Source organism: Hemiscyllium ocellatum, chromosome 4 (genome assembly GCF_020745735.1).
Source record: "Hemiscyllium ocellatum isolate sHemOce1 chromosome 4, sHemOce1.pat.X.cur, whole genome shotgun sequence".
NCBI lineage: Eukaryota > Metazoa > Chordata > Chondrichthyes > Orectolobiformes > Hemiscylliidae > Hemiscyllium > Hemiscyllium ocellatum.
In genome coordinates, this window is record NC_083404.1 from 141,386,465 (window position 1) to 141,414,371 (window position 27,907).

General features: G+C 45.5%; 1 protein-coding gene across 1 annotated transcript; it reads right to left on the reverse strand.

The window, feature by feature from the left end:
* Positions 1 to 235: 235 nt before the first annotated feature.
* LOC132815140 (chondroitin sulfate glucuronyltransferase-like) lies at positions 236 to 27,907 on the reverse strand. Its single transcript, XM_060823939.1, has 4 exons — positions 26,240 to 27,907; positions 21,434 to 21,995; positions 8,503 to 8,685; positions 236 to 5,126 (listed from the first exon to the last, which is right to left on the reverse strand). The coding sequence occupies exons 1-4, from the start codon at positions 26,515 to 26,517 to the stop codon at positions 3,867 to 3,869; spliced, it is 2,283 nt and encodes a 760-aa protein (XP_060679922.1). The 5' UTR covers positions 26,518 to 27,907; the 3' UTR covers positions 236 to 3,866.

A 27,907-nucleotide genomic window follows, 5' to 3' on the forward strand; every position in this document is an offset into this window, starting at 1 on the left:
ATTCCTTTAAAGCAAAATATAAATACCAGCTGGAGCTGTCTTTCATAGGAGTTTGGCTGCATGAGACAGGAGGAAAAGAATTCGAGAAAAGAGTTTCAGATGATCATTATTAACAGTCAACTTGTTGAGATGGCATTGGAAATTAGCAAAATATATTTACGAGAAGTAATGAGGAATGTGACGTTTCTGTAGCTTGGTCCCTTCAGCAATCAAACACCAACAGCTCATAACGTGGTATCATGAAACAGCAGCTGTGTTTAGAACAGAGAGTTACAATGTAAAGTTACAGCATTTAAGACAGTGTCAGAGAGCGCCTTTGGAGGGCCCTAAACACAGTCCTTTACTAAAGGGGCCAAGGCATTCTGACAAGTGCAATACAGTGCTTACAGGCAGCAGTTTTACCACTAGGATTACAGCAAGAAATTCCTAAAACATTTCACAGACTAGAATTATTCTCAAAGCCATTGTTACGCAGGTATATGTGGCAAGCTGTTTACACATAGACACTCCCAAAACAACAATTAAACAAACGAAAAATAATACTGATTGTAACAGAGGAATACAGGGTGACAACGCTGTCGGAGTTCTTGTTCTCTTCCTTTAAATAGAAAGTGCTCCCTCAGCACTGACCCTCCGACAGTGCGGCACTCCCTCAGCACTGACCCTCCGACAGTGCGGCACTCCCTCAGCACTGACCCTCCGACAGTGCGGCACTCCCTCAGCACTGACCCTTTGACTGTGCGGCACAAATGTTTAAATAGTAATACTGAATGGGATAGAGATTTGGATGAATCTTCATAACCTGGGAAGTTAAAGCTTCTGCGCTGCCAGACCTGCAACGTGTCTGGGGAGCACTGTGCATAATACTCATGTGAAAACAGTGGGAAACATCTGAAATGAAGAACAATACATTAACATGTAACATATCAACAGGTGGGAGAAGTTCCCTACAGTACTCCAGCACCAGAGTGGAGTGATGATGTATGGAACAAGGTACAAATCAAACCAGAATGAATCCCATACTCAAAATAACTTCGGGTGGGAAAAAAGAAAGAGAAAGCCTTCAGCCTACACCTTCCTCCAACCTTCTCCCACCAGCTCGAAAGGAATTCGTGGGTTCAAGTTCTAGTGGCCATGTAATGTATCTGACAGATGCCAGGAAGTTCTGAAGGTTTACATGAGAGATTACATGATTAAGTGTTGACAGGACATTAGCACAGAGAACAATAACCAAGTCATACTGTCCTGACTGAATGTCTGTACACATGGGTTTAGCTGATGACCAGAATGATGAGGAATGTTTGATTCTCTGCTCCCCTCCCAGGAAGTCAATGACAATCACAGTATCTCAACCCACGGCCAGGATTCGATCCTTGGAACTTACATACAGCCGGCAAGAGCAACAGAGATCAGGAGGTCCCAACACATGCTGTTGTCCCTCGAACTAGTGAACAGGAAACTGGGATAAAACCAACGTGCACCTCATATTCTCAAAATGGAATGGAACCAGGCTGTGTGTGTGGGCTCAGCCACTCCTGCAAACCTTTTTTTTCTCCTCCTTTCTCTCGAGTTCTCTTTAATTTTCCTTTTTCTTTCCTTTGGAGCCTTTCGCGGTGGGTTAACCGGTGAAATCGTGTCAGCTGGAGTGGGCCCCTGTACGGAATGGTAGCTCCTCCCGGCAGCGGGGGACACGGCTTCTCACAGTGACTGGAGGCAGCCAAAGTTTAAGATGGTGGCACTAGGAAGTGACCTCTCGCAGGAGGTCGGCCAGAGTGGGACTCTTGGCGAGATGGGGGTGCAGAGGCCTGGTCTGACAGAGGAGCCAGGGACGCCGAGTTGCAGTAGGTGGAGAGTTCTGGAGTTGGTGAGGTGGCTGCTGCTACAGCAGCATGGTCTGCCCAGAGCTGGGACTCTCAGCGTTGAGACGGAGGTAGTGCTAGGTTCTCCTGGCTGTGGGGTGAGTGTGGGTCAGCAAAGTGGGCCACATTCTCCAGCAACTAAAACTAAACAAACAAATAAGCTTGTACCTGTGTTTTTGTTCTTGCCGCTGTTTACCTATTATTTACTTATTGATGCTCCTTAACTCTGATCTGCCTGTATTGCTCGCAAAACAAAGCTTTTCACTGTGCCTCGGTACACGCGACAATCAACTGAATTCAACTGCTCTCAGAAGTCAAAGCTAGAAACCGTGCGTGGTATTGTCTGTTTTACAGGATTGGACAAGGTCAGAAGTTTTACAAAGAACTGCAGACGCTGGAAATCTGATAAAAACAGAGAACACTGGAGGAACTCAGCAGGTCTGGTGGCATCTGTGCAGAGAAAAAAAGTGAATGTTTTGAATCTGACTCTTCTTCAAAACTACAGGAGCTTTATGTTGCTGGGTCAAAAGACCTAGTTCCATATTCCAATATTCTATGCATCTCACCAAAGCGGAGTGCTCAGCATTAACAAGGGTGACGAACGCAGGAAAGTGTTCCAATCACAACTGTTAATGTTCTTCATCCCACTGAAAGCTCAGAACTCTCCTTAAGGAAATCACATGGATGGGTAGTGTTTGTGACTAAAGAGTGGAGAGAGTATGCTCGAGGTCTGGATGGGCTGAATCATACATCCCTCTGGTGTGGAAGCAGACCATTCGGCCCATCGAGTCAACACCGACGCCCCCCAAACAGCATCCACCCAGACACACACCCCTACCCTATCCCTGCATTTCTGATGACTAATTCACCGAGCCTGCATATGTTTGGACCATGGGAAGAAACCAGAGCATCTGCAGGAAAGCCACACAGATAGTTTCCCGAGGCAACAGTTCTAACCACTGAGTTACTATGCCGAATGGCCTCTTCCTGTCAGGTGCTCCTGCTAAAGCGCTTATAGAATGTAAAATGATGGCTGATCTTTATGTTGAAAATCAGACAGTTTGCAGAATAGCTGAATCAGTAGGGGGAATCTGTCAAATGGTCTGACTAAATCTTCCCTCCATTTAATGCTAGGTGTTTTCCTGGAGAATACCTTTGCTCAAAGTGAGAAAACGTTGGGACTGGAGAATGCAGCAGCTCCTGTTCAGTTCCAAACTATTCCGATACTGAGAACAGCAATAGGGAAAGGCCATGCTGCAGCACTACAGTGAGCCTGAAGATATCACTAAAACCAAAAAGAGGCAGATCAGGCTGAATTTGGGCTCAAGAAGTGTGCGGGTGAGAAAGAAGGACAGAACTGAGAACAGCAAGTAATTCCTTGCTGGATTATAATTGTCCAAAATTCCAAATCTTTCGGATCTGCAGCGATCTTCGAGCTAGGAAACTATCCCAACATTCAGTGGATCATGGCTGACCTTTATGGTGGTAATGAAATCCTCTAGTTAAATACATTAATTGTAAATAAGCTAGCCAGCACCGGATGGCAGGCCAACATTTATGTGACAGGCAGTCAGTGACCGTATCCACATCTGCCTAGCAATGGTGGAAAGGCTTACTGCAAACCTTGAAATAAGCCCCACATTGACTTTGATTCTGAATTTAATGTGGCCATCTAGCAACCTTAGGGAATGCCTGTTCCATTAATGTTACAAATCACAGATTAAAACAAAATGGACATAACTAGAAGGCAACTGCATAAACTTTAATTAAGATTGCTCAAATTTGTTGATCTTAGATTTTAAATTATGGGGATTGATCCCTAGCCTCAATTGTTTGCTTTGGTGTGGGGTCTTAGGGGTGGGAAGAGTACCAGATTACCCTTACCCTTTATATGAAGGGGAGTAGATTTAAATGGAGATTCTAGAGACTCTAATGGGCTACAGCCAACAGTTCTCCACATCAAATCCTGTGTATGATTACCCAAAATACTTCTTGCTACAATCAAATCTAAGTGCTGTTGGCTTGTTCTTGCTCAAATATGGCCAAGGCCAGCTGGGAGCGTGATGCCAGTCCTTCCAGGTTGCTGAGCACACAGCGGTGGTAGACCTCCTCGCTCAGCCGGGGGTTACACGTGCGGTGGGTGTACTTCTGCACCAGGCCTGGTTCCACGGGCCGGAAGACGTGCAGGCTCGAATACTTGATGAACACATCGTACACCTCCATACTCTCGAGCATTTCATCATTGTCCAGGATGTCGGCAGCCATCTTGGTCCGAGCTGCCATGTAGTCAGAGTTGAAGAAGCAGGACTCACTAAAGACCCGGCGGTCAAAATGGCCATCCTTCAGGAACTCAGCAGAGGAGGGGGTCTGCTGCTCCCGGTAGACGACAGCAGGATTATACTCTTGGAAGTGGATGGGAAAGAAGACCTGCCAGTTGTTTATGGTGTTCATGCGGCAGCGGTTAAGAAACTCACCATTGATCTCAGTCCAGACGCTGGCGATGAAGAACAAAGTGTCCACGGGGTGCTTCTTGGAGATAATGTCCATGATCTTCACCTGGGAAGGAACATCTGTCTTGACACTAATCCACGGGATTTTCACATCAGAGTAACGCTTTTCAATCTCAGCTATGGCGGACTTCACCCCCGCAAACACATCATTCTGACTGACACGCTGGGCATCAAAGGGGTCATAGATGAAGAGGAAGGTCAGTAACATGTTGTCATGCATGTCCAGGGCATTCATGGAGTAGGCATCCAGGAAATTGCCCACATAGCCTTCCTCATGCACGGTGAGGGGTAGGATGACTTGAACCCGGGTGGCCTCGGTCACGTATGGCATGGGGATGATCTCCACGTTGCTGAGAGGCCTGAGTAGACTGACCCGCTTGGCAATGGTCCGGCTGTAACCTTTCTGGGTGTGGGCTTCCAGCATTAGGTCCAGGGTGTATTCCATTCCCCGAGTTGGGTCAAAACGCCGGTAGCCATTGAGAAGCTGCCTCTTGCGAAAACGTAGCAGGGGCTGGTACTTCTCGTTCAGCTGCTGAACTGCAGTCTCAATGATGTCGCTTATGTCTGCCTTATTGATGCCGCGGAGCTCACACTTCGGAGTGCCTTCGACACACGAGTAAATCTGCTCCTCTGTGAAATAGTCCCAGTTGATAACCTCAAAGCGAGTTTTAGGTTTAAAAGGTGGGTTGATGCCGATTGGCCAGGAGGCTCCAGCCTCACCCTCTGGGGTCAATTTACTGAGGTTCTTTATTTCCACCTGCAAAACATAAAGATTAGGACAGGACACCGAGAGACAGAGAGAGAGAGAGAGAGAGAGAGAGAGAGAGAGACATAGAGAGAGACATAGAGAGAGACAGAGAGAGAGAGAGAGAGACAGGGAAAGAAACAGAAAGACAAACAGTGAGACAGAGAGAGAGATTAATACAGGATAAAGAGAGAAGGTGTGTGTGAGAGAGAGAGAGAGAAGGACAGACAGACACAGAGAGAGATTAGCATAGGGCACAGAAAATAAGAGTGAGATTAGCATAGAGTATACAGATGTCTATCAGTCCAACCGGTCCATGCTGCCCAGATATCCCAACCTAATCTAGTCCCACCTGCCAGCACCCAGCCCATATCCCTCCAAACCCTTCCTATTCATATACCCATCCAGATGCCTCTTAAATGTTGCAATTGTACCAGCCTCCACCACTTCCTCTGGCAGCTTATTCCATACCCGTACCACCCTCTGTGTGAAAACGTTGCCTCTTTGGTGCCTTTTAAATCTTTCCCCTCTCATCCTAAACCTATGCCCACTAGTTCTGGAGTCCCCAACACAAGGGAAAAGACTTAATCTATTCACATTATCTATGTCCCTCATGATTTTATGAATCTCGATGAGGTCACCCCTCAGCCTCCGTCACTCCAGGGAAAACAGCCCCAGCCTGTTCAGCCTCTCCCTGTAGCTCAAACCCTCCAAACCTGGCAACACCCTTGTAAATCTTTTCTGAACCCTTTCAGGTTTCACACATCCTTCCAATACGATGGAGATCAGAACTGCACACAATATTCGAAAAATGGCCTAACCAATGTCCTGTACAGCCACAAAATAACCTCCCAACTCCTGTACTCAATGAGAAAGACTGGCAAAGAGTATGAGAGCAAGAGGGAAGAGATTGATTAGCATTGACAGCACAGAAAAAGAGGTCAGCACATTGCAGACAGAGAGAATAGATAGAAATTGGAGAGTGCACTTGCGAGAGACAGCACAAGAGAGAAAGTTCAAAAAGCTCTTGGGATCAAGGGAATGCTGGGAATAATATCAAAAAGGACTGTATAAAACAAGATGACAGAAGAGCCATTTGGATACAGAACTGGCTCAAAGGTAGAAGACAGAGGGTGGTGGTGGAGGGCTGTTTTTCAGACTGGAGGCCTGTGACCAGTGGAGTGCCACAAGGATCAGTGCTGGGTCCTTTACTTTTTGTCATTTATGTGCATGATTTGGATGGGAGCATAAGAGTTAGTAAGTTTACTGATGACACCAAAATTGGAGGTGTAGTGGACAGCGAAGAAGGTTACCTCAGATTATAACGGGATCTTGATCAGATGGGCCAATGGGCTGAGAAGTGGCAGATGGAGTTTAATTCAGATAAATGGGAAGTGCTGCATTTTGGGAAAGCAAATCTTAGCAGGACTTATACACTTAATGGTAAGGTCCTAGGGAATGTTGCTGAACAAAGAGACCTTGGAGTGCAGGCTCATAGCTCCTTGAAAGTGAGTCAAAGGTAGATTGGATAGTGAAGGAGGCATTTGGTATGCTTTCCTTTATTGGTCAGAGTATTGAGTACAGGAGTTGGGAGGTCATGTTGTGGCTGTACAGGACATTGGTTAGGCCACTGTTGGAATATTGCGTCACCTTCCTATCGGAAAGATATTGTGAAACTTGAAAGGGTTCAGGAAAGATTTACAAGGATGTTGCCAGGGTTGGCGGATCTGAGCTACAGGGAGAGGCTAAACAGGCTGGGGCTGTTTTCCCTGGAGCATCGGAGGCTGAGGGGTGACCTTATAGAGGTTTACAAAATTATGAGGGGCCTGGATAGGATAAATAGACAAAGTCTTTTCCCTGGGGTGGGGAGTCCAGAATGAGAGGGCATAGGTTTTGGGTGAGAGGGGAAAGATATAAAAGAGACCTAAGGGGCAACTTTTTCACACAGTGGGTGGCACGGGTATGGAATGAGCTGCCAGAGGAAGTGGCGGAGGCTGGTACAATTGCAACATTTAAGAAGCACTTGGATGGGTATATGAATAGGAAGGGTTTGGAGGGATGTGGGCCGGGTGCTGGCAGGTGGGACTAGATTGGGTTGGGATATCTGGTTGGCATGGACGGGTTGGGCCGAAGGGTCTGTTTCCATGCTGTACATCTCTATGATTTGAACAGCCAAATATGGAAGTAGTGATGCAATCTGAGGAAGTTGTTATTATATGTTTTTTCCCTGGAATGGCACACAAGCTGATTAAAAGCTCTAAAGGTCAACACTTTTGTTCACCTTGTATATGCACTCATTTCTCTTAGAGAACACCACAAAGAAATGGAAGGTTCTAGAATGGTGTAGACAAGTTAGAGTGTTTCCATGACAGCTGTATCCATTCCATTCAGTAACCAGAGCGCACAGATTTAAGGTCATTGGTGGAAAATTGCAAGGTGGGGAAAATCAATTCCTTCTATTGCAGCAAGTTATGGGGATCTCAAACACTCTTCCTAAAAGGGCAGTGGAAAAAGATTCAATCGGAACTTTCAAAAGGCAATGGGCTAAATACTTGAAAAGGAGAAATTTGCAGAGAAGAATTAGACTAATTGTTAAGTCTTTCGGAGCAGCGTGATGAGTGAGGGAATGGTGGTTTTTGCAGAACTGTAGCCCAGGAATTAAAGACACAAGAGAAGATAAAGAGTAACAGTGGATTTTGTGGTAAAGCAGATGGAACCTATGGACTTTAATTCTTAAAGCACCAATAAACAGTCCTGAAATTCTGTGCAGTAAAAACAGAATCAGTCTATGTGTCACACACATGAGCCAATGGCTCCCTGATAATGAAGTTCCCTTTGTCCTAACATTAAGGAGGAATGTGCAGGCCAAGGAGGGGGCTCAAAGAAGGTTCACAAGTATGTTCCTGGAGATGAATGCCTGTCACATGAGGAGCAGGCGAGGACTCTGGGTCTCTACTCAACGGAGTAGGAAGATGGAGGTGGTTTGGGTGGGGGGGGGAGAGAGAGAGGGGAGGGGCACTTTGATTAAACTTAGAGAATACTAAGAGGCCTGGACAGTCTGGATGTGGAGAATACATCTTCACTTGTAAGAGAGACTAGGACCCGAGGGCAGTCTCAGTGTGAAGGGACGATGCTTTAGAACTGAGATGTGGAGGAATTTCTTCAATTAGTGGTGAACCCATGCGCTGCAGGAGAATGTAGAGGCCAAGTTCTGTGAGTACATTTAAGACAGAGATAGACAGGTTATGGGGAGAAGACAGGAGAATGGGGTTGAGAGACTGATCAGTCATGACTGAATGTCAGAGCAGACCCGATAGGCTGAATAGCCTAATTCTGCCTCTATATCTTATGGTCTTATTACGTGCAGCTCCTTCCAGCCCAACATTACCTGCAGCTCTTCGATTTCCTTGTATGTCTTCTCCAGTTCAATTTCACTGAAGCGGCGATGGAGGCGGTACATTAGTGTGGGGTCTGGTACCAGATGAACAGTGAAAGCTTTTTTGAACTCTGTGCTGTCTTCTTTATCTGGATCTGTGTTCTTGCCTAGTTGAAAGGAGCGGTAACGTACATCCTGAAACAATAAGTGCATCAGGAGACAGTTTCAGTGTAAGGGAAAAGCATCAGCAAACAATCCTACACCTGGAGTAAAGTTCCGTCAACTCTACAACATCGCAGCACCGAATGCAGCAGTGTGACTCTTTTCCAAATCTCAGTAACAGCTGTTCTGCAATGTTTTCCAATTAGACAACCACCACAGTGACAACTGGAGCCAAATTAGACGCAGCTTTACACCATGACCACATAGATTCAGACTTTCCATCTCACAAGACATAGACATGGCCTGACCAGACAGATGCACTGTGGTAACTCATCAAGGCTTCTTTGACAGCACCTGCAAATTCAACCATTTAGAAAGGAGATGGGCTGCAGATCCATGGAAACACTGCCATCAGCAAGTTCCACTCCGAGCCACTCACCATTAAGACTTAATGTGGCTGGGTCAAAATCCTGGAACTCTCTTCCTATTTGTACACTACATTCTCCAACATCCACAAGTCTGTGACAGGTCAAGAAGGGAGCTTACCACCATGTTTGAGGGAATTAGGACTGGAAATGCTGGTCCAGCCAATGACATATATGCCATGAAACAATTAACTTTCATTGTTGGTCAGGATGAACAAGATCAGAGATCAGGTTAATTTAGACTTCATATTGTGAAATGTGACAGGTTTAATGATTCCAGATTAAGACACCATTAGGTAACAGTAGCCACAATGAGATTAAATTTTTCATCCGGTGTCAAAGGGAGAAAATTGGATCTAAGCCTAGTGATTTAAATCTAAATAAGAACAACTGTGTGCTGAGCTAGCTGACATATCAGGATAGGAATGGATCAACAGACACAGTGGTCAACATTTAAAGAAATGTCAGAATACTCAGGATAAGCATATCCCTACAAGAAAGAAAAATTCTAAGGGGGAAGGAGGGAATCTACTATCTATGGCTAACTAAAGTTAAGGAGAGCTTAACTTCAGGATAAAGGACATAACTGCAGAAACATAAATAGCAGGTCAGATGTTTAGTCAAATTATTAAAGAAGGTCAGAGAATGGTTGGAAGGTTAATAGAAAGGGATAAATTAGAGTTTGAGAGGAAGCTAGAGTCATAGAAATGTACAGCATGGAAACAGACCCTTCATTCCAACTTGTCCATGCTGACCAGATATCCTAAATTAATCTAGTCCCATTTGCCAGCATTCAGTCCATTTCCCTCTTAACTTTTCCTACTCCACCAAACTGGTAAGGAGCTTCACTATTGGGGATTCGTAACTCCTGTTGATATGTTCTGAATCATTTGTGGAATCTATTATGAACATTCAGAACATTTATATAAATAATTTGTATGCAAACAAAGGAGGTATGGTTAGTAAGTTTGCAGATGACACCAAAATTGGTAGTGTAGTGGACAGCAAAAAAGTTTACCCCAGAGTACAGTGGGATCTTGATCAGGCAGAGGAGTGGCAGATGGAGTTTAATTTCGATAAGTGCAAGATGCTGCATTTTGTAAAGGGAAGTATGGTAAGATCCTAGGGAGTGTTGCTGAACATAGGTTCATAGTTCCTTAAAAGTGGAATCTCAGCTCGACAGGATAGTGAAGGCATCATTTGCTTGCCTTTATTGATCAGTGCATTGAGTATAGGAGTTGGGAAGTCATGCTGTGGATGTCCAGGACATTAAGGTATTCAAAAAGTGCCTAACCATTCAATTCTGGTATCACCACTATAGGAAAGATATTGTAAAATTTGAAAGGGTTCAGAAAAGATTCAAAAGCACATTGCCAGGGTTGGCGGGTTTGAGTTATAGGGAAAGGCCAAATAGATTAGATTAGATTCCCTACAGTATGGAAACAGGCCTTTCGGCCCAACCAGTCCACAACGACCCTCCAAAGAGTAACCCACCCAGAACCATTTCCCTCTGACTAATACAGTCAATACTATGGGCAATTTCAGCATTTAGATTAGATTCCCTACAGTGTGGAAACAGGCCCTTCGACCCTCCGAAGAGTCATCCACCACTCTGCGACTAATGCACTTATTGCAATGGGCAATGTAGCATGGCCAATCCACCTGACTTGCACATCTTTGGACTGTGGGAGGAAACCGGAGCACCTGGAGGAAACCCACACAGATACGGGGAGAACGTGCAAACTCCACACAGACAGTCCCCCAAGGCTGGAATCGAACCAGGGACCCTGGTGCTGTGAGGAAGCAGTGCTAACCACTGAGCCACCGTGCCACCCAAATAGGGGGTATTTTCTCTGGAGCATAAAAAATTGAGGGCTGACCTTACAGAGGCTTATAAAATCATAAGGGGTATGGAGAAAATGAATAGCCAAGATCTATTCCCCAGAGTGGGAGAGTCCAAAACTAGAGGGCATAAGTTTAACGTTAGAGGGGAAAGATTTAGAATGGACCTGCGGGGCAATTTTTTCACCCAGAGGGTGGTACGAATATGGAATGAAATGCCAGAGGAAGTGGTGGAGGCTGGTACAATTACAACATTTAAAAGGCATCTGGATGGGCTTATGAATAAGAAGGGTTAGGGAGGGAAGTGGGCCAAATCCTGGCAAATGGAACTAGATTAATTTAGGATATCTGGTCAGCATGGACAAGTTGGACCAAAGGGTGTGTTTCCATGCTGTACATCTATGATTCTATGTTCTCTCCATCTACCTCTTCATCCAAACAGGTTCTGTTAAGATCATGAGCATCTCCTCCCCATCACTGTATCCCAAAGACCAGTTTGATGACAAGCTTGAGACTAGCAATTGGGAATTTACCAATTGGGAAATTTAAAAAAAAAGAGTGAGCATGGACCACGAGGTGGCATTATAACCTGGGAAAGATAAATGAGGACAGACAGAGAAAAAATGGTTACCTGTAGAGTAATGAATAATGTAGGTAACATTTGCTGTTGTGTAGATCCAAAGCGTGCATGTTGAATGTGGAGTTCTCCCTCCCGCTAACTGCCCCAAAGCAAGCCACTCAGCTCAGGGCAATTAGAGATGGAGAAATATCGGTCTTAGCAGTGACTCCTACAGTCCACGAGTAAACCTCACATTAACGAGTTACTCCAGTTAAGTGGTATTTTTCGCCCCTTGAGCCAACCCGAGAATGATCCACCCAGGCCAATGTTTGGAAAAGTTTTGTGGTCAAATTCTATAATATCCCTTTGTATTTTATGAAGGGACTTTGAGAGTGTTTAGTAAAAGTTAGACAGTTGGAGTTAATGCTGACCACTTCCTGATCAATAATTAGAGCCAGGTTCCATACACAAAGGTGCTGACAAGGAAGATCTTTGTACTAGAACACAATGACCTCTTGATAAGTCCTTGTGATAGCTTTTCATTAAATTGGAAGTTTTCCTTCCATTTTTCATCATCCTTGCCATCCACTAATCATTCCTATTTTGTTGCAAAATCTCTGCTCAGTCATGAGCAGGATCGGGCGGGGTTTGCAGCTCCCTATAGGGAGCTCGGTGTTTGCTACCATATGGATTTGAGAGGGAGACGGTGGGTGTTGGTTCAGCTTGTTGCTTTGCAGCAGATTAAAAACAAAACTGTTCAATATTCTGGTTCCATTGGATCATACATTTACAGTGCTAGAAGCCATTCAGCCAGCCACGCCTGTGCTGTCTCCTCTTAAGAATAATCATGCTTGACCCCACACGTTGGTAAAATATCTGAAATTTTCTTCCTTAAAATTATTGATAGAATCAGTTTCCTTGCTCAGGTCAAGACACTAACATCTCAAAACAAGTATTTATTTTAATTCATTTGTGGAATCCAAGCTTTGCTGATTGGGCCACAATGTATTGCCCATCCCTAGTAGCCCTTGAGGAGCTGGTGATGAGCTGCCTTCTTGAACCACTACAGTCCATGTGCTGTTGGTAGACCTATAATGCTGTTAGGAGGAATTTCCAGGATTTTGACCCAGCAACACTGAAGAAACGGTGATATATTTCCAAGTCAGGAAGATGAGTGGCTTGGAGGTGAACTTGCAGATGGTGGTGTATCTGCTGCCCTTGGTCTTTCTAGATGGCAGTGGTCATGGGTTTGTAAAGGTCTCGAAGAAGCTTCGTTAAATTTCTGCAGTATTTCCGGTTGATAGTACCTACTGCCGCTAATGAACATCAGTGGTGGATGGAGGGGGTGGATGTGCTACCAGACTGGCTGCTTTGTCCTGGACATGCCAAGCTTTTTGAATGTTGTTGGAACTGCTTTTATCCAGGCAAGTGGGGATTGTTCTAACAATGATAACCTCTGCATCCAGAGGAATTTCAGAGATGGCAATGTTATTGAAAGTCAAGGGCCAATGGTTAGGCTCTCTCTTGTTGGAGATGGCTACAGTTTGGTAACTGCGCAGTGCAAATGTTACTTGTCACTTGTCCAAGACCAGACATTGTCCAGATCTTGCTGCATTGAGACACAGATTGCTTCTGTACCTGAGGAGTCATAAATGGCGTTGAATGTTTCACAGTCATCAGTGAATATCCCCATTTCTTATGAACTGTCTGAAGCTAATTTGTCAAATTTACTGGTGAGTGGCTCTCACTTGATGCATCTTCCTTTTCAACCAGTGGATCACAAATTGACAATTGATGGAGAGAAGATCACTGATGAAAAGATGCTTGGGCTCAGGAACACTATCCTGATGAACTCCTATAGATCTGACCTCAAGCTGAGATGACTGACCAATGACAACAACCACCTTCCTCAGTGACTCAGTTTTGCTGGGCTCCTTGGTGCCAAACTCAGTCAAATGCAGCCTTGACGTCAAGGACTGTCATTCTCACCATACCTGTGGAATTCAGCACTTTTGTCCATGTTTGACCCAAGGCTGTAATAAGGTCAGAAGCTGAGTGGCCCTGGCAGAACCCAAACTGGGCATCACTGAGCAGGTTATTGCTGAGGAACTGCTCGATAGCAATGTTGATAACACCTTCCATCACATTCTCTTCACTGCTCTGGAGAAACCGGTTTAATTGAATAACCAACATCTGGTTATCACCTTACTCACCAGAGGAAAGAACATTTCGCTATTTGCTCCTACAGAACCTCTTTAACAAGTCATTCTGCTATAATGCGCATTTCATCAATGCAAATTCACTGTAATGCAATTAATGAATTGGGGATACGGTTTTAAAATGTGTATTGGCTGTAATGTGATTACATCAGCACCATCTTGAGCGGTTTGTAAAGCGTGATTTTTCTATAACATGGGGTTACACAAGAATGCAACTATGATGTTATAGAAGAACGGACTTGAAAACCTCCATTACTTTACATTCAGGAAAACAGCCCAAACTTTGCCAGCCTCTCTCGGGAATATCCTGGAAAATATCCCCTGTGCTCCAAGGCCTTCACGTTATTTCAGAAGCCTGAATTGTCTACAAAACTGCAGCTGAGGCCTAACCCAGTGCTAAGAAACTGGCAAGTCAATTTCTTTAACTACTAGAGACATCACGGTGGAAATAATCTCTCAGAGGCCCAGGATCAACTTCTTCAGCTGCTTCATCAAAAGTCTTCAGAACTTGCCGATGATTGCACAACATTCAGCATGACCACAGCTCCTCAGACCCTGAAGCAGTCCGTGGCTGCATGCAGCAAGACCTGGACATTATCTAAGTTTCAACTGAAAATGTGTTGCTGGAAAAGCGCAGCAGGTCAGGCAGCATCCAAGGAGCAGGAGAATCGACGTTTCGGGCATGAGCCCTTCTTCAGGAATGAGGGAAATGTGCCAAGCAGTTTGGGCTGTTAAGTAACATTCGCACCGCACAACAGTAAACAGTCACTATTGACCGCACGAGCATATCTCACTGTCAATCAACGTCCTGATGATTACCATTGACCAGAAACTGAACTGGACTCACCTAATAAGCAATAGTGAATACAAGAACAGGTTAGAGATGAAGAATATTGCAGCGAGTAACTCAACTCCTGACTCCCCAAACCCTGTGTGCCATCTACAAGGCACAAGTCAGGAGTGTGATGGAACACTCCTCCACCTGCCTGACCTACCTGCAGCGTCTAGATTAGAGTGGTGCTGGAAAAGCACAGCAGATCAGGCAGTATCCGAGGAGCAGGAAAATCAATGTTTCGGGCAAAAGCCCTTCATCAGGAATAGAGGCAGGGTGCCTGCAGGGTGGAGAGATAAATGGCGGGGGAAGAAAGTAGCATAGAGTGCAATAGGTGAATGGGGGTGGGGATGGAGGTGATAGGTCAGAGAGGAGGGTGGAGATCTATCCTCCTCTCTGACCTATCACCTCCATCCCCACCCCCATTCACCTATTGTACTCTATGCGACTGTCTCCCCACCCCCCTCTCATTTATCTCTCCATGGTGCAGGCTCCCTGCCTCTATTCCTGATGAAGGGCTTTTGCCCGAAACGTCGATTTTCCTGCTCCTCGGATGCTGCCTGACCTGCTGTGCTTTTCCAGCACCACTCTAATCTAGACTCTGGTTTCCAGCATCTGCAGTCCTTGTTTTTACCACCCTGATGGATGCAGTTCCAATAACACAAGACGCTAATCATCTAGGACAAAACTGCACACTTGTTGGGCCTCACATTCAACATGCTAAACATTTACTCCTTCCACACCAACACACGGCAGTACTATGTTCCATCTCCACAATCTACTGCAGCAACTCATCAAAGCTCCTTCAACAGTACCTTTCAAATCCACACAAGCTCAACCAATCAGGACAAGGCCAACATGAGAACACCACAAGCTGCAAGTTCCCTTCCAAGCCACTGTCAATCCAGACATGAAAACCTGTTAACGTTCCTTCAGCGTCATGGCTTCAGAACTGCCATGCATGGTGTTACATTGCTGGTGACCATCTACCACCAAGCACTGGATCCCAGATTATACTACACTGCCAAAATCGTTCTCCACAATTTCAGTGGATACAAACAGGTCCACACTGACAGGGTGGGGATCCCTCAGCACTGCCCGCCCCTCACTGACAGGGTGGGGATCCCTCAGCACTGCCCGTCCCTCACTGACAGGGTGGGGATCCCTCAGCACTGACCGCCCCTCACCGACAGGGTGAGGATCCCTCAGCACTGCCCGCCCCTCACCGACAGGGTGAGGATCCCTCAGCACTGCCCGCCCCTCACCGACAGGGTGGGGATCCCTCAGCACTGCCCGCCCCTCACCGACAGGGTGGGGATCCCTCAGCACTGCCCGCCCCTCACCGACAGGGTGGGGATGCCTCAGCACTGCCCACCCCTCACCGACAGGGTGAGGATCCCTCAGCACTGCCGACCCCTCACCGACAGGGTGAGGATCCCTCAGCACTGCCCACCCCTCACCGACAGGGTGGGGATGCCTCAGCACTGCCCACCCCTCACTGACAGGGTGGGGATCCCTCAACACTGCCCACCCCTCACTGACAGGGTGGGGATCCCTCAGCACTGCCCACCCCTCACTGACAGGGTGGGGATGCCTCAGCACTGCCTACCCCTCACTGACAGGGTGGGGATCCCTCAACACTGCCCACCCCTCACTGACAGGGTGAGGATCCCTCAGCACTGCCCACCCCTCACCGACAGGGTGAGGATCCCTCAGCACTGCCCACCCCTCACTGACAGGGTGAGGATCCCTCAGCACTGCCCGCCCCTCACTGACAGGGTGAGGATCCCTCAGCACTGCCCACCCCTCACTGACAGGGTGGGGATGCCTCAAAACATCTACCTCAACACTGGACTGGAGCACTAGACTAGATTATTTTGCCACAAAGTCTCGCCCACACACAGAGCTCACGGTCTTCTGGTGTCCTTGCAGAATAGTCATGGAACAGTTTGAAATAGTACAAGTACATGCAGTTATTTTGTTTACTGTTCTGAGATATCAGTAGCGTTCCTGTGAAAATGTCCAGTTATTTCCAAGTCTTCCAGGTATTGCTTGAATGAAATTTTCTAGAAGACTACAGATCACAGAACTGTGAAGCACTGAGAGGTCATTCAGCCAATCACGTCTGTATTGGCATTTTGCAACAGCCACCTGATTAATCCCAGACCTCTTGCACTCTCTCTGTCTCTCCTGTATTTTTCTTTTTAAACGTAGCCCTGTCACAACAAACTCGTTTACATAAACTGGAAATTAAATGAGTTTTCCAAATTGGTGTCAGGAAGAGGATAGCAACTGACATGCCTCACCCTAGTTTACACAAGCAAGTGGCTCTGGCAACTGTTCTGTAGAGCACAGGTCAATCATCTCAGAGTGCAGTTGTCAGTGGCACGCAATGTGTGCTCAGCAATCAGTAACAGCCCACCAGAGTCAATGTAGTACTGAAGCCTCACTCATGAGATTGCCACAAGCAACAGCAGACTGCTTTGTTAAACGATTAGGCACAACAAAATTCCAAACAATTTTGTGTTTCAAATTGAAGGTCATTCGTTTTCAAAAACTAAACAGCTCCCAGTAATTAAAGAAACAAGCAAAATCTTTCATAGTTGGAAGTGGTATACCTACTCTCAACCGATTCCACCATGAGCTTTCTTCAAGAACAGCACAAGCTCTCTTGCCTCAGCCTCTCCCTCACTGATGCAATCCAGACAGATCAAGCACAGAAACTTCCTGGAGCAGCTTCACAAAGATTTAAAAAACACCAAAAAAATTCAATAAGCTGGAGAAATCCTCATGAAAGCAGAATTGCAGTCTCAACATCAAGAGAGAACTCATTTCTCCAGCGCATTGTAACCACCTCAGAAAAACTCAAAGGGTTTCACAGTCAATGAAATACTTCTGGCGTACAGTCACTTGTAACAGAAATACAGCAATCATTTGTGCACAGTATAATCCCAAAAACAGCTGCAACGAATGTCCAAACAAACAGTTTGTGTCATGCTTGTTGATAAATAATTATTCGAGACTGAAAGTAAAGATAAAAGCCCATGGGATCCAAGGAAGGATGGCAAAGTGAATCCACAAATGACCAGAAGACGGGACGTAGTGGGTGAAGGTTGAGGGGTACCTTTTCAATGGCAAGGCTGTGTCCAGTGGGATTCCACTGGGTCAGTGTTGGAGTCCTTGCTGTTTGCGGTTTATGTAAATGATTTAGGCTTGAATATAGAAAGTTTGATCAATAAGTTTGCACAACATACAAAAATTGATGAGGTGATAAATAGTAGTGAGGAAAGCCTTAGACTACAAGAGGATATCAAGGGGCAGGTCAGACGGGCAATGCATGGTGAATGAAGTTCATTCTGGATAAATGTGAGATGATGCAATTGGGCAGGACAAACAAGGCAAAGGAACACATGATGGGAGGCACCAAGGATCAGAGGACCAGGGTGGGCATATCCACCAGTACCTGAAGGTATCAGGACAGGTGATAAAGTGGTTAAGGCGGCATATGGGATACTTGCTTTTATTAGCTGAGACACAGTGTAAGAGCAGGGAGGTCTTGCTGGCAATGTAAAAAACATTGGTTAGGCCACAGCTGGAGTATTGTGTGCAGCTCTAGATTTCACAGTATGGGAGGAATATGACTACGCTGCAGAGGAGATTTACCTGGATGTTGCCTGGGCTGTAGAAATTCAGTTATGAGGAGAGATTGAACAGATGAGCTGCCAGAGGAAGTGGGGAGGCTAGTACAATTGCAACATTTAAAAGACATCTGGATGGGTATATGAATAGGAGGGATATGGTCCAGGTGCGGGCAGGTGGGACTAGATTGGGTTGGGATATCTGATCAGTATGAGCGAGTTGGACCGAAGGGTCTGTTTCCATGCTGTGCATCGCTATGACTCTGAGATTGGCAATGTTTTCCTTAGAGCAGAGGTGATTGAGGGAGGACATATTGAGATGTATAAAATAATGAGGGGCACAGATAGGGAAGCAAGAAGAAATATTTCCCCTTGATGGAAAGGCCAGTAACATAGATTTAAGGCAAAGGGCAAAAGATTCAGAGGGGACATCAGGAAAAACCCTTTCACCCAGAGGTTGGTGAGAATCTGGAACAAACTGCCTGTAAGGGTGGGAGAGACAGAACATTTAAGAAATATTTAGATGCGCAATTGCAATGCCAAGGCATACAAGGTTGTGAGCCCAGTGATAGAAAATGGAGTTACACTAGTAAGGTGCTTGTTACTGACCAGCTCAGACTCAATGGGTCAAAGGGTCATTTTCTGTGCTGTAGATTTTTAAGATTCTATGACCAGGAAAATGATGCAATAGAAACTTTTTTCCCCACTGGAAGGGAATTGGATCCCTTTATCAATTCACCTGAAAGATAGCCTGTCTGCCACTATGGTTCTCCGAACAGATCCTCTGACATACAGCTCTACTTCAGAACTGACACTCCAAGCAGACTTCTGACAATGTGGCCATCCCTCAGCACAGCTCCACCAAAAGTGCAGTGATCCCTCAGCACTAACCCTCCAACAATGCAGATGCCCTCCTGCACTGACTGTCTGAAGACATCCTCTGACAGTATTGCACTTCTCCAGGACTGACAGTATGGTTCTCCCCCAGCACAAAACCTTTGAAAATGGGTAGCTCCCTCAGTAACTAACCCTCCAACAGTGCTGCTGCTCCTCTTCATTGACATCCCTTATGAAGCTGACCCTTAGATACTTTTGAAATAACTTAGTGGCAATTAATGGACAATAAATTATTGGCAATAATACTACATCACCACCTCCCCTGATTTCCCACTATGGAAAAGTCTGTGCCATTGAGAGAACAGGAAAGCAGCCAGGTCTCTCAGAACTGAGGGAACTGTCACTACATGGTGGAGAATGGAGGCTGCTTCTCTCAGAAGGTCATTGCCACTGGATCTCTTTCACCATCACTCACTCATTTCTTACCTCCATTCCTTCAGTGTTCCCCTACTGCAATGTTCCCTCAACCATAATCCATAAGTCAGGATTGTGTTGGAATAACCTCCACTTTCCTGGATGAGTGCAGCTCCAAACAACACTTAAGAAGCGCAATACCATCCAAGATTGGTAACCCTGTTGCCACTTGCAACATTCATGAAGACTGGGGTTAATTGCCAGTAAGCACTCTGCATTTAAAAAACATCCTCTATATTCAAAGAAGCATGCTCAGTGGTTTACAAGGATAGACCCTGCCCGATGTAAAAATTATCATCTGCTACTCGTTATGTTCACAGCATGAGACAGGAACTAAGGAAACATTCAAATTAGTGCCTTCTGTTAAAACCACTCGTTGGTAATGAACTTTCAGTGACTTGCTTGTTTCTTGCCTAGAGATATTGCCGTCTCAATGTTCTCCTTTCCCAAAGGCACAGGGCACTTGCTGTGGTTTCAATAAGCTGACCCAGCTTTCTGCCAACTCAGACAAGTGGTCACTTCACTTTAGCCCCAGGAATGGACGCAGCTCCAGAGGCCATCATTTCACCCCAGCTCCACATTCACTCAAGATCTGTACTAATGGGGACTGGGGTCACTCGGTAAAGGTTAGGGAAATAAAATGGCCCTGAGAAACAAAGTAATTGGAACATCCTCTTCGACTGTTGCATCCAAGATCAAACAACCTGGTACAGTTTGGGAATAAAACGTGGAACTCTCCTGGTGAATCACCATCTACATCAGTGATCCCCTGATAGGGGAAGATCAAAGCACTGAACTGCCTCATTCCCAACATGGGAAGGAAAGACATCTGATGGAGCTCCAGGCATCGCAGACCCAAGTTCAACACAGATTCCAACTGCAGTCAAGCTGGAGCACAGAATCAAGCTTGACAAGACCAGTGCAGTAGCTGGGATAATCATTTGGTTAGAACAAGAACCAATATGCCCTCTCATGTCACAGGTTAAAAACAACTATTCCGCTAATCATATCTGCTCTCCATAGTGCAGGTTGGTTCTGCTGTTCAATTCCTGTAGTCCTTCCATTTATTTCTCCAAGGTCCCCATCCAATTTCTTTATGAAATCAGATGGTCTTCTCTACTTGCAGCTTTGGGGGCAGTGAGTTACGGTTCCAATGTTCTGCTCACAATTTGACAAAATTCACCACAACAGCAGAAACAATCTGCAACACTTCAACAAAAAAAAAATCAATTTGCCCCATCCCAATTTTAATAAATTCCCCAATTTGTTATTCATTCACAGAATGTGGGCATCATTGACTGTTTATTGCCCACCCTAATTGCCCAGGCACAACTGCTGTGGGAATGGAATTACATGTATGCAAGCCGAGTAGGGGTGGTAATGACCTTGTCTAAAGGACATTATGAACCAGTTGGGTTTTCAGACAATTGAAAAAAAATTTCATGGTCATCATTAATTTCCGAATTTTAGATTTTCTATTGAATTCAAGTTGGCAGCATTTGAACCTGGGTCACCAGAACATTAGTTGCGAGTGTAGTGCTGGAAAAGCACAGCAGGTCTCGGGATTAATAGTTCAGAGACTATAGACTGTCATCTGCCTATAATTTTTCAAGATCTGAACCTCCACCAAAAGGTAAAGAATTCTTCCTTAGGCTAAACTTTGTTAAAATCCATCCACTACATTGAGATACATTTTTTAAACAGATGATAAATGTGGGAAAACACTAATTCTTGCCACCTTTAGCAGGGGTAATTACTGAGCTAGTATCTCCTGCTTTGTGGGAGGGTGTTCCATATTTCTCCCTATCAACTGCTCATGTACTTATCTGTACCTATGCTATTGTCTCAACTACTCACTACGGTGGAGAATTCACAGTCTCATCACTATGTGGGTAAAGACGATGCTGCCACTATCTTCCAAATATGACAGAAGGAGAAAGTGACTGGCCACTGACCTTGTGTTTATCAATGCAGCTGATACCAATGTAATCGATGATGCAGCGACCGAGCCACTCATCAGGCCGAACACTCAGGATATCATTGCGACAGCTGTCCAAGTACTGCTGCAGCTTGACAAGAATACTCCGTGACATCACATAACCATAACCGCCATGACAGTAGCGGGAGTCCGGGTCACCCCCAATGAACTCCTCTGCCCGACCCAGGTACAGGTCTTTGATGCTTAGGTGAGAAACAAGTGACTTGATACGTTCGGCTTGGGTGTAAGTGTTGTCTTGCACCAGGTAGAACCAATCAAACTCATTGCCAAAATGCTCGTAGATGTACTGTATGGTCCGGTACATCAACCAGACTGGCCGGTCATCTCCATGGGAGATTATCTGCATCCCATGTGGGATCTTGGTATTGCGAAAGCCAGTAAAATAAATCAGTCTGTTGAAGTGGTGACCTATGGTTCGATTAACAGAGATAGCCAACGTGTTCAGGGTAGCCTTAGACGTTAGGACACCAACAAAGAGTCGATCTCGAATTCCCAGCTCCGTGTGAATGTAACGTGTCCTGAGTGAAAAGAAACAGACAACTTTAACCACCAATGCCTGTACTTCTCTTCCATAGTAACACCTGCCCTTCTCCTCTGGAGCACACCAGTTAGAAGCAGGAGAGAGACAGTCAACCCCTTGTATCTGCTCCACTACTAAATCTGATTACGGCAGGTCTGATTTTCCACCTTCTTCAAAGTTTGTGCGAAGATTTGTAGCTCGGGTGCTCGTTGTTGTGGTTCTGTTGATGTCGCTGATGATGTCGCCTAGCCAGGGGACGAAACATTTGCAACAAAAACATTTCCACCTTCTTGCCTATCCCAATAACCTTTCATCCCCTTGTTTGTCAAGAATCTATCTCTGCCTTAAAAATATTCAAGTACTCAGCTTCTGCTTCCTTTTGAGGAATGTAGGTGAACTTGAAAAAGCCACAATGCTTTTTGAAGACAGGCAGGGAAAATTGTCCCTAGCGTCCTAGCAAACTTCATCTCTCAATCAGTATCACTAAAGCAAACTGGTTAACGCTATGAGTAAAAGTGTTTGATTCATTGATATTTGTAGAATTGTTCTATGTGTACATTGGCTGTAGCATTACAACAGAATTAACACCAGTACTGACATTTCAACAGCACTTCATTAACCAGGATGAAACAAGTTGAAAACGTAATTTTAAAAAATCCTTGGTTTTACAAAAGCAATGAAGTTATCACAAACTACAGTTTAGCTTCAGCTGAAGCGCTGAAGGAGGATGTCAGGGCTTTACAGAGGGTGGAGGCGGGATTGACTAAAATGCTGCTGGAAGAGGTATTTCAGTTATATGGAACGAGTGATAGACAGATCAATGCTGGCCTTGCCAACATGCCCCCAAACCCATAAAAGAACTTTAAAAATCTGCAACTGTTCTCCCTCATACAGATAAGATCTGACAGAGGCATTCAACACCTTGAGGGATCTTGAGAGAGTAAGTAAGGAGAAACTGTTATTGCCGGGGCAGTGATGTCAGTAACGTTCATTCAGATTGGCAATAAATGAGAAACAGGATGTCCTAACACATCGAGTTGCGGTGCATTTCAGATCATTGTCTGAAAGCATAGTGGGAGGAGCTGCAGTAACATTCAGGAGACAATTATACAAATACTCAGCAGAAAGGCTGTAAACAAATGGATTTATCTGAATAACATTCAAACAGTCAGCACAGGCACAATAGGCTGAATGGCCCGAGGTTCTCAAATTCTGGACTTGTAAACAACACCACAGAAATATACTTCCTTCTTTTACTTTCTGTACTCTAGTATTTTAGCCCATTGATATTCTTACAAAATGCCTAGCCTTCATCATTTGGCATCAATGTCTGAGCAAGGTCCCAGCCCTGAAGCTGACCACATCCGTGTCCATCTCAGCATTTCCTAACCAGCACACACTTCAATCAGGAATGGCACCTTCCTATGTCTCCCTCACCCAGATCTGTTAATGCAGATTCTGAAATGAAAACAAGATGCTGGAGCAACTCAGCAAGTCTAGCAGCATCTGTGGAGAGAGAAACAGAGTGAATATTGCAATTCTGATACATTCTTCTTTAGAATAGTTCTGATGCTGTTCACCAAGTTTGAATAAACAACCACAGCCAAGAGCCAAGGAGGGGTAGCAGTCAACCTACACACAGCAAGCTCCACCAACAATAATGTGATACCAATCAGCTGAAGCATTTTGATGTTGGTAGCAGGAAAATCAGCGGCCAGGGAAAATTCCTTTGCTCTTCTTCACAATAACCTCTTCTTTGCAGTATCACTTACACCAATGAGGGGACAGGCAGAAACTTAATTTAATAACTGATCTAAAAGGTGGGTCATAGAGTAATAGAGATATACAGCATGGAAACAGACACTTTGGTCCAACTCGTCCATCACACTACAGGACTGGACAAAGCTTGACCCCAAGATCTTGAGTTACAGGAGCAGGAAGGACAGAGGTTGAAGTTGATGGAACATGTTCATCTTGGTGTCCAGTTACTAGCGGCGTACCGCAAGGGTCGGTGTTGGGTCCACTGCTGTTCGTCATCTTTATAAATTGAATGGGGGCGTAGAAGGGTGGGTTAGTAAATTTGCGGACAACATTAAGGTTGGGGAGTTGTGGATAGTGACGAAGGATGAAGTAGGTTGCCGAGAAACATAGATAGGATATGGAGCTGGGCTGAGAGGTGGCAAATGGAGTTTAATGTGGACAAGTGTGAGGTGATACACTTTGGGCAGAGTAATCAGAATGTAAAGTACTGGGCTAATGATAAGATTCTTGGGAGTGCAGATCAGCAGAGAGATCTCGGCATCCATGTACACAGATCCCTGAAAGTTGCCACCCAGACTGACAGGTTTGTTAAGAAGGCATACAGTGTTTTGGCCTTTATTAATAGAGGGGTCGAGTTCCGGAACCAGGAGGTTATGCTGCAGGTGTACAAAGCCCTGGTATGGTCACATTTGGAGTATTGTGTACAATTCTGGTCACCGCATTATAAGAAGGACGTGGAAGCCTTGGAAAGGGTGCAGAGGAGATTTACTAGGATGTTGCCTGGTATGGAGGGAAGGTCTTACGAGGAAAGGCTGAGGGCCTTGAGGCTGTTCTCGTCAGAGAGAAGAAGGTTGAGAGGTGACTTAACTTTAACTCCCCCTCCCACTCCACCAAGGACATGCAGGTCCTTGGACTCCTCCACCGGCAGAACACAACTACACGACGGCTGGAGGAGGAGCGCCTCATCTTCCGCCTGGGAACCCTCCAACCACAAGGTATGAATTCAGATTTCTCCAGCTTCCTCATTTCCCCTCCCCCCACCTTGTCTCAGTCGGTTCCCTCAACTCAGCACCGCCCTCCTAACCTGCAATCCTCTTCCTGACCTCTCCGCCCCCACCCCACTCCGGCCTATCACCCTCACCTTGACCTCCTTCCACCTATCCCACCTCCATCGCCCCTCCCCCTAGTCCCTCCTCCCTACCTTTTATCTCAGCCTGCTTGGCTCTCTCTCTCTTATTCCTGATGAAGGGCTTATGCTCGAAACGTCGAATTCTCTATTCCTGAGATGCTGCCTAACCTGCTGTGCTTTGACCAGCAACACATTTGCAGCTGTGATCTCCAGCATCTGCAGACCTCATTTTTTACTAGGTGACTTAATAGAGACATACAAGATAATCAGAGGGTTAGATAGGGTGGACAGGGAGAGCCTTTTTCCAAGTATGGGGATGGCAAACAAGAGGGGACACAACTTTAAAGTGAGGGGAGATAGGTATAAGACAGATGTCAGAGATAGGTTCTTTACTCAGAGAGTAATAAGGGTATGGAATGCTTTGCCTGCAACGGTAGTAGATTTGCCAAGTTTAAGTGCATTTAAGTCATCATTGGACAGGCATGTGGACGTACATGGAATAGTGTAGGTGGGATGGGCTTCAGATTAGTATGACAGGGTGGTGCAACATCGAGGGCCAAAGGGCCTGTACTGCGCTGTTATGTTCTATGTTAAGTGAGCCATGGCTGATAATAATTCTTGCAGAATGACTGCTGTCTTTAATGACTGACGAATTGGTTAATACTCTGCCTCTCAATTGCTCCTTAATGAATCACGAACATGCTTTTTTAAAAAATTCCTCCATGGAATGTATATGTCACTAGCTGGGCTAGCATTTATTGCCCATCCCTTATTGCACTTGAACTGAATGGCTCGCTAGGCTATTTCAGAGGGCGGTTAAGAGTCAACCAAATTGCTGTGGGTCTGGAATCACATGTCAGATGAGGAGGTAAGGACAGGAAATTGTCTCCCCAAAGGGCATTAATGAGCTAAATGTTAACAATAGTTAAGTGGTCATCAACACATTAGCTTTTTATTCCAGACTTCTCCTGAACGCAAATCTTATCAACTGCTGCAGTGGAATTTGAGCCTAGATTAGAGTGGTGCTGGGAAAGCACAGCAGGTCAGGCAGCATCGAAGTATCGCGCAAAAGCCCTTCATCAGCAGTGGGATTTGAACCTACGTCTCCCAGAACATTAGAGTCTCTGGAGGAATATCAGGCAAGGACAGAATGGTGTCATCTGTAGGTTGAATAGTTTTCCACTACTCTCAATTTAAAATTTACACGTGGCATTTGGGCTGGCTGTTACAGCACTGGTCAGGACTTTTTCAGCAAGAGGATACCAAACAGAATAAAATCAGATATTCCAAATGTGAGTGCATTTGCTTTTAAACATTGTTAACATGTATTTCTTTTCATCCTAAATTCTTACCTGAGCACTTTCTTGTGTGGCTTGTTGGGATCTTTGTAATAAGGGACAATTTTGGGTTCATACTCTTTGTTGTTACTGAACTCTCCATTTTCCAATCTAGGCTCCAGGTGACTGGTATCATGGGGCAGCCCCCTGCTGTGCCCAGCATCCATACACGATTCATGCCCATCTCCCTGACTCCAGGAGACTCGCAGCAAACTCAGACTGCAGCCCAAAGAGAGTCCCAGGATGAGTGGCAGGGCAGGCCGGAAGAAGAGAAGCAGAGAGGTGAAGCGCATCGTTTGGAATGGGTTGGAAAGCCAGCAAAGAATGAAAGTGAGACAAGCACAAAATAAAGACCTCACAGAGATACTCTCAGGGAAATAATTTAAAAATTGATTTGCTTCATCTCAGCTGTAAACAGGTATAAAACAGAAACAAACACTGATGAGACTTGGAGTGATAAGTCTAAGCCATGAGCACTGACTATCCCTAATCACAACAAAGTATATCAAAGCAACACCTAAAGGACATGAAGTCAGCCTCACAGGCAGATTCAATTCAAATCAAAACCTGATCGATAAGACAGTAATGCTGATCACATCATATTTAGCAACACATAAACTGACATCTCACATTAGTAAACTGAATTCAAACTATCTGCTGTAAACTTAATCAGAATTTGTAATAAATAATGGCAGTGAAGGACCAAAATAACTTCAATTTTTCACAAATCCTACACCCTGATGCCAGGTGGCTTTGGTCACAGTTGTCACAAACTTGTTAAAACACTACTGCTGTCACGTTTCACATTTCCACATCTTTTAAAGTGATGCAGAGATAAACATTTCCCACACTTTCCCAATTTCCACTGCTCTTGGAGTGGGGCAAGGAGAATAATTCTTCTAAATGTGTATGGCCCAGTGAATGGACAAATTAAAACAGGTTTTCAGATCTCCAGCATCCGCAGCTCGTTATTTTATACAATGGAAAGGTTCAACCAGGTATTCAACACAGTGAAGTGTGCTACTCTTGAGAAAAGGTTTCTGAGAGCTCTCTGATGATTTTAGATTCTGGTTTCCATTGCTGCATCCAATGTCTGCACTGACCACTGGGTTACTGTTAGATGACAGGGAAATTCGGGCAACCTGGCAGGCAGCATTAATATCATCCTCAATCCTTGTTCTCTTATATGACAAGAAAGCAAATCACAATCCAATCGTGGGGATTTGGTGAGTAAACTCTTCTCAGTTTAAACGCTTGTTCCTCCCAGTTAACGACCAGAATTTCTCAGTCAGGGAGACGCCAGGGTGTGAAGCAGAGTTTAAATCTTCTTTAAGGCGGAGTGTTGTGACTGAGAGCTGTCAGAGTATATGACAGACGGCCTGCTGGAGAAGGGCACAGTTTCACTGCAGTCACCTCATGCCCGGGTTCGAGAGGCTTGCCCAGGACCAGCTCGACAGTGCCATCCCTGTGGGCCTTCCTGCTTCACCCCCAGTCAATGGAGGGTGGGGGGTGAGGACGGCTCCACTATCCCCCCCGCCCCCTCGGCCGGCTGCTCGGCGGGACAGGCCTCTGCTGCTCTCCCGCTGTCTGCCAGGGGTGGCCTCGGCGGGCCTCAGGAGCAGAGGCGCCTTCTCCCTGACCACGGCCTCGGCCTGTCCTACACTTCCCTCCGGAGTCGCGGGG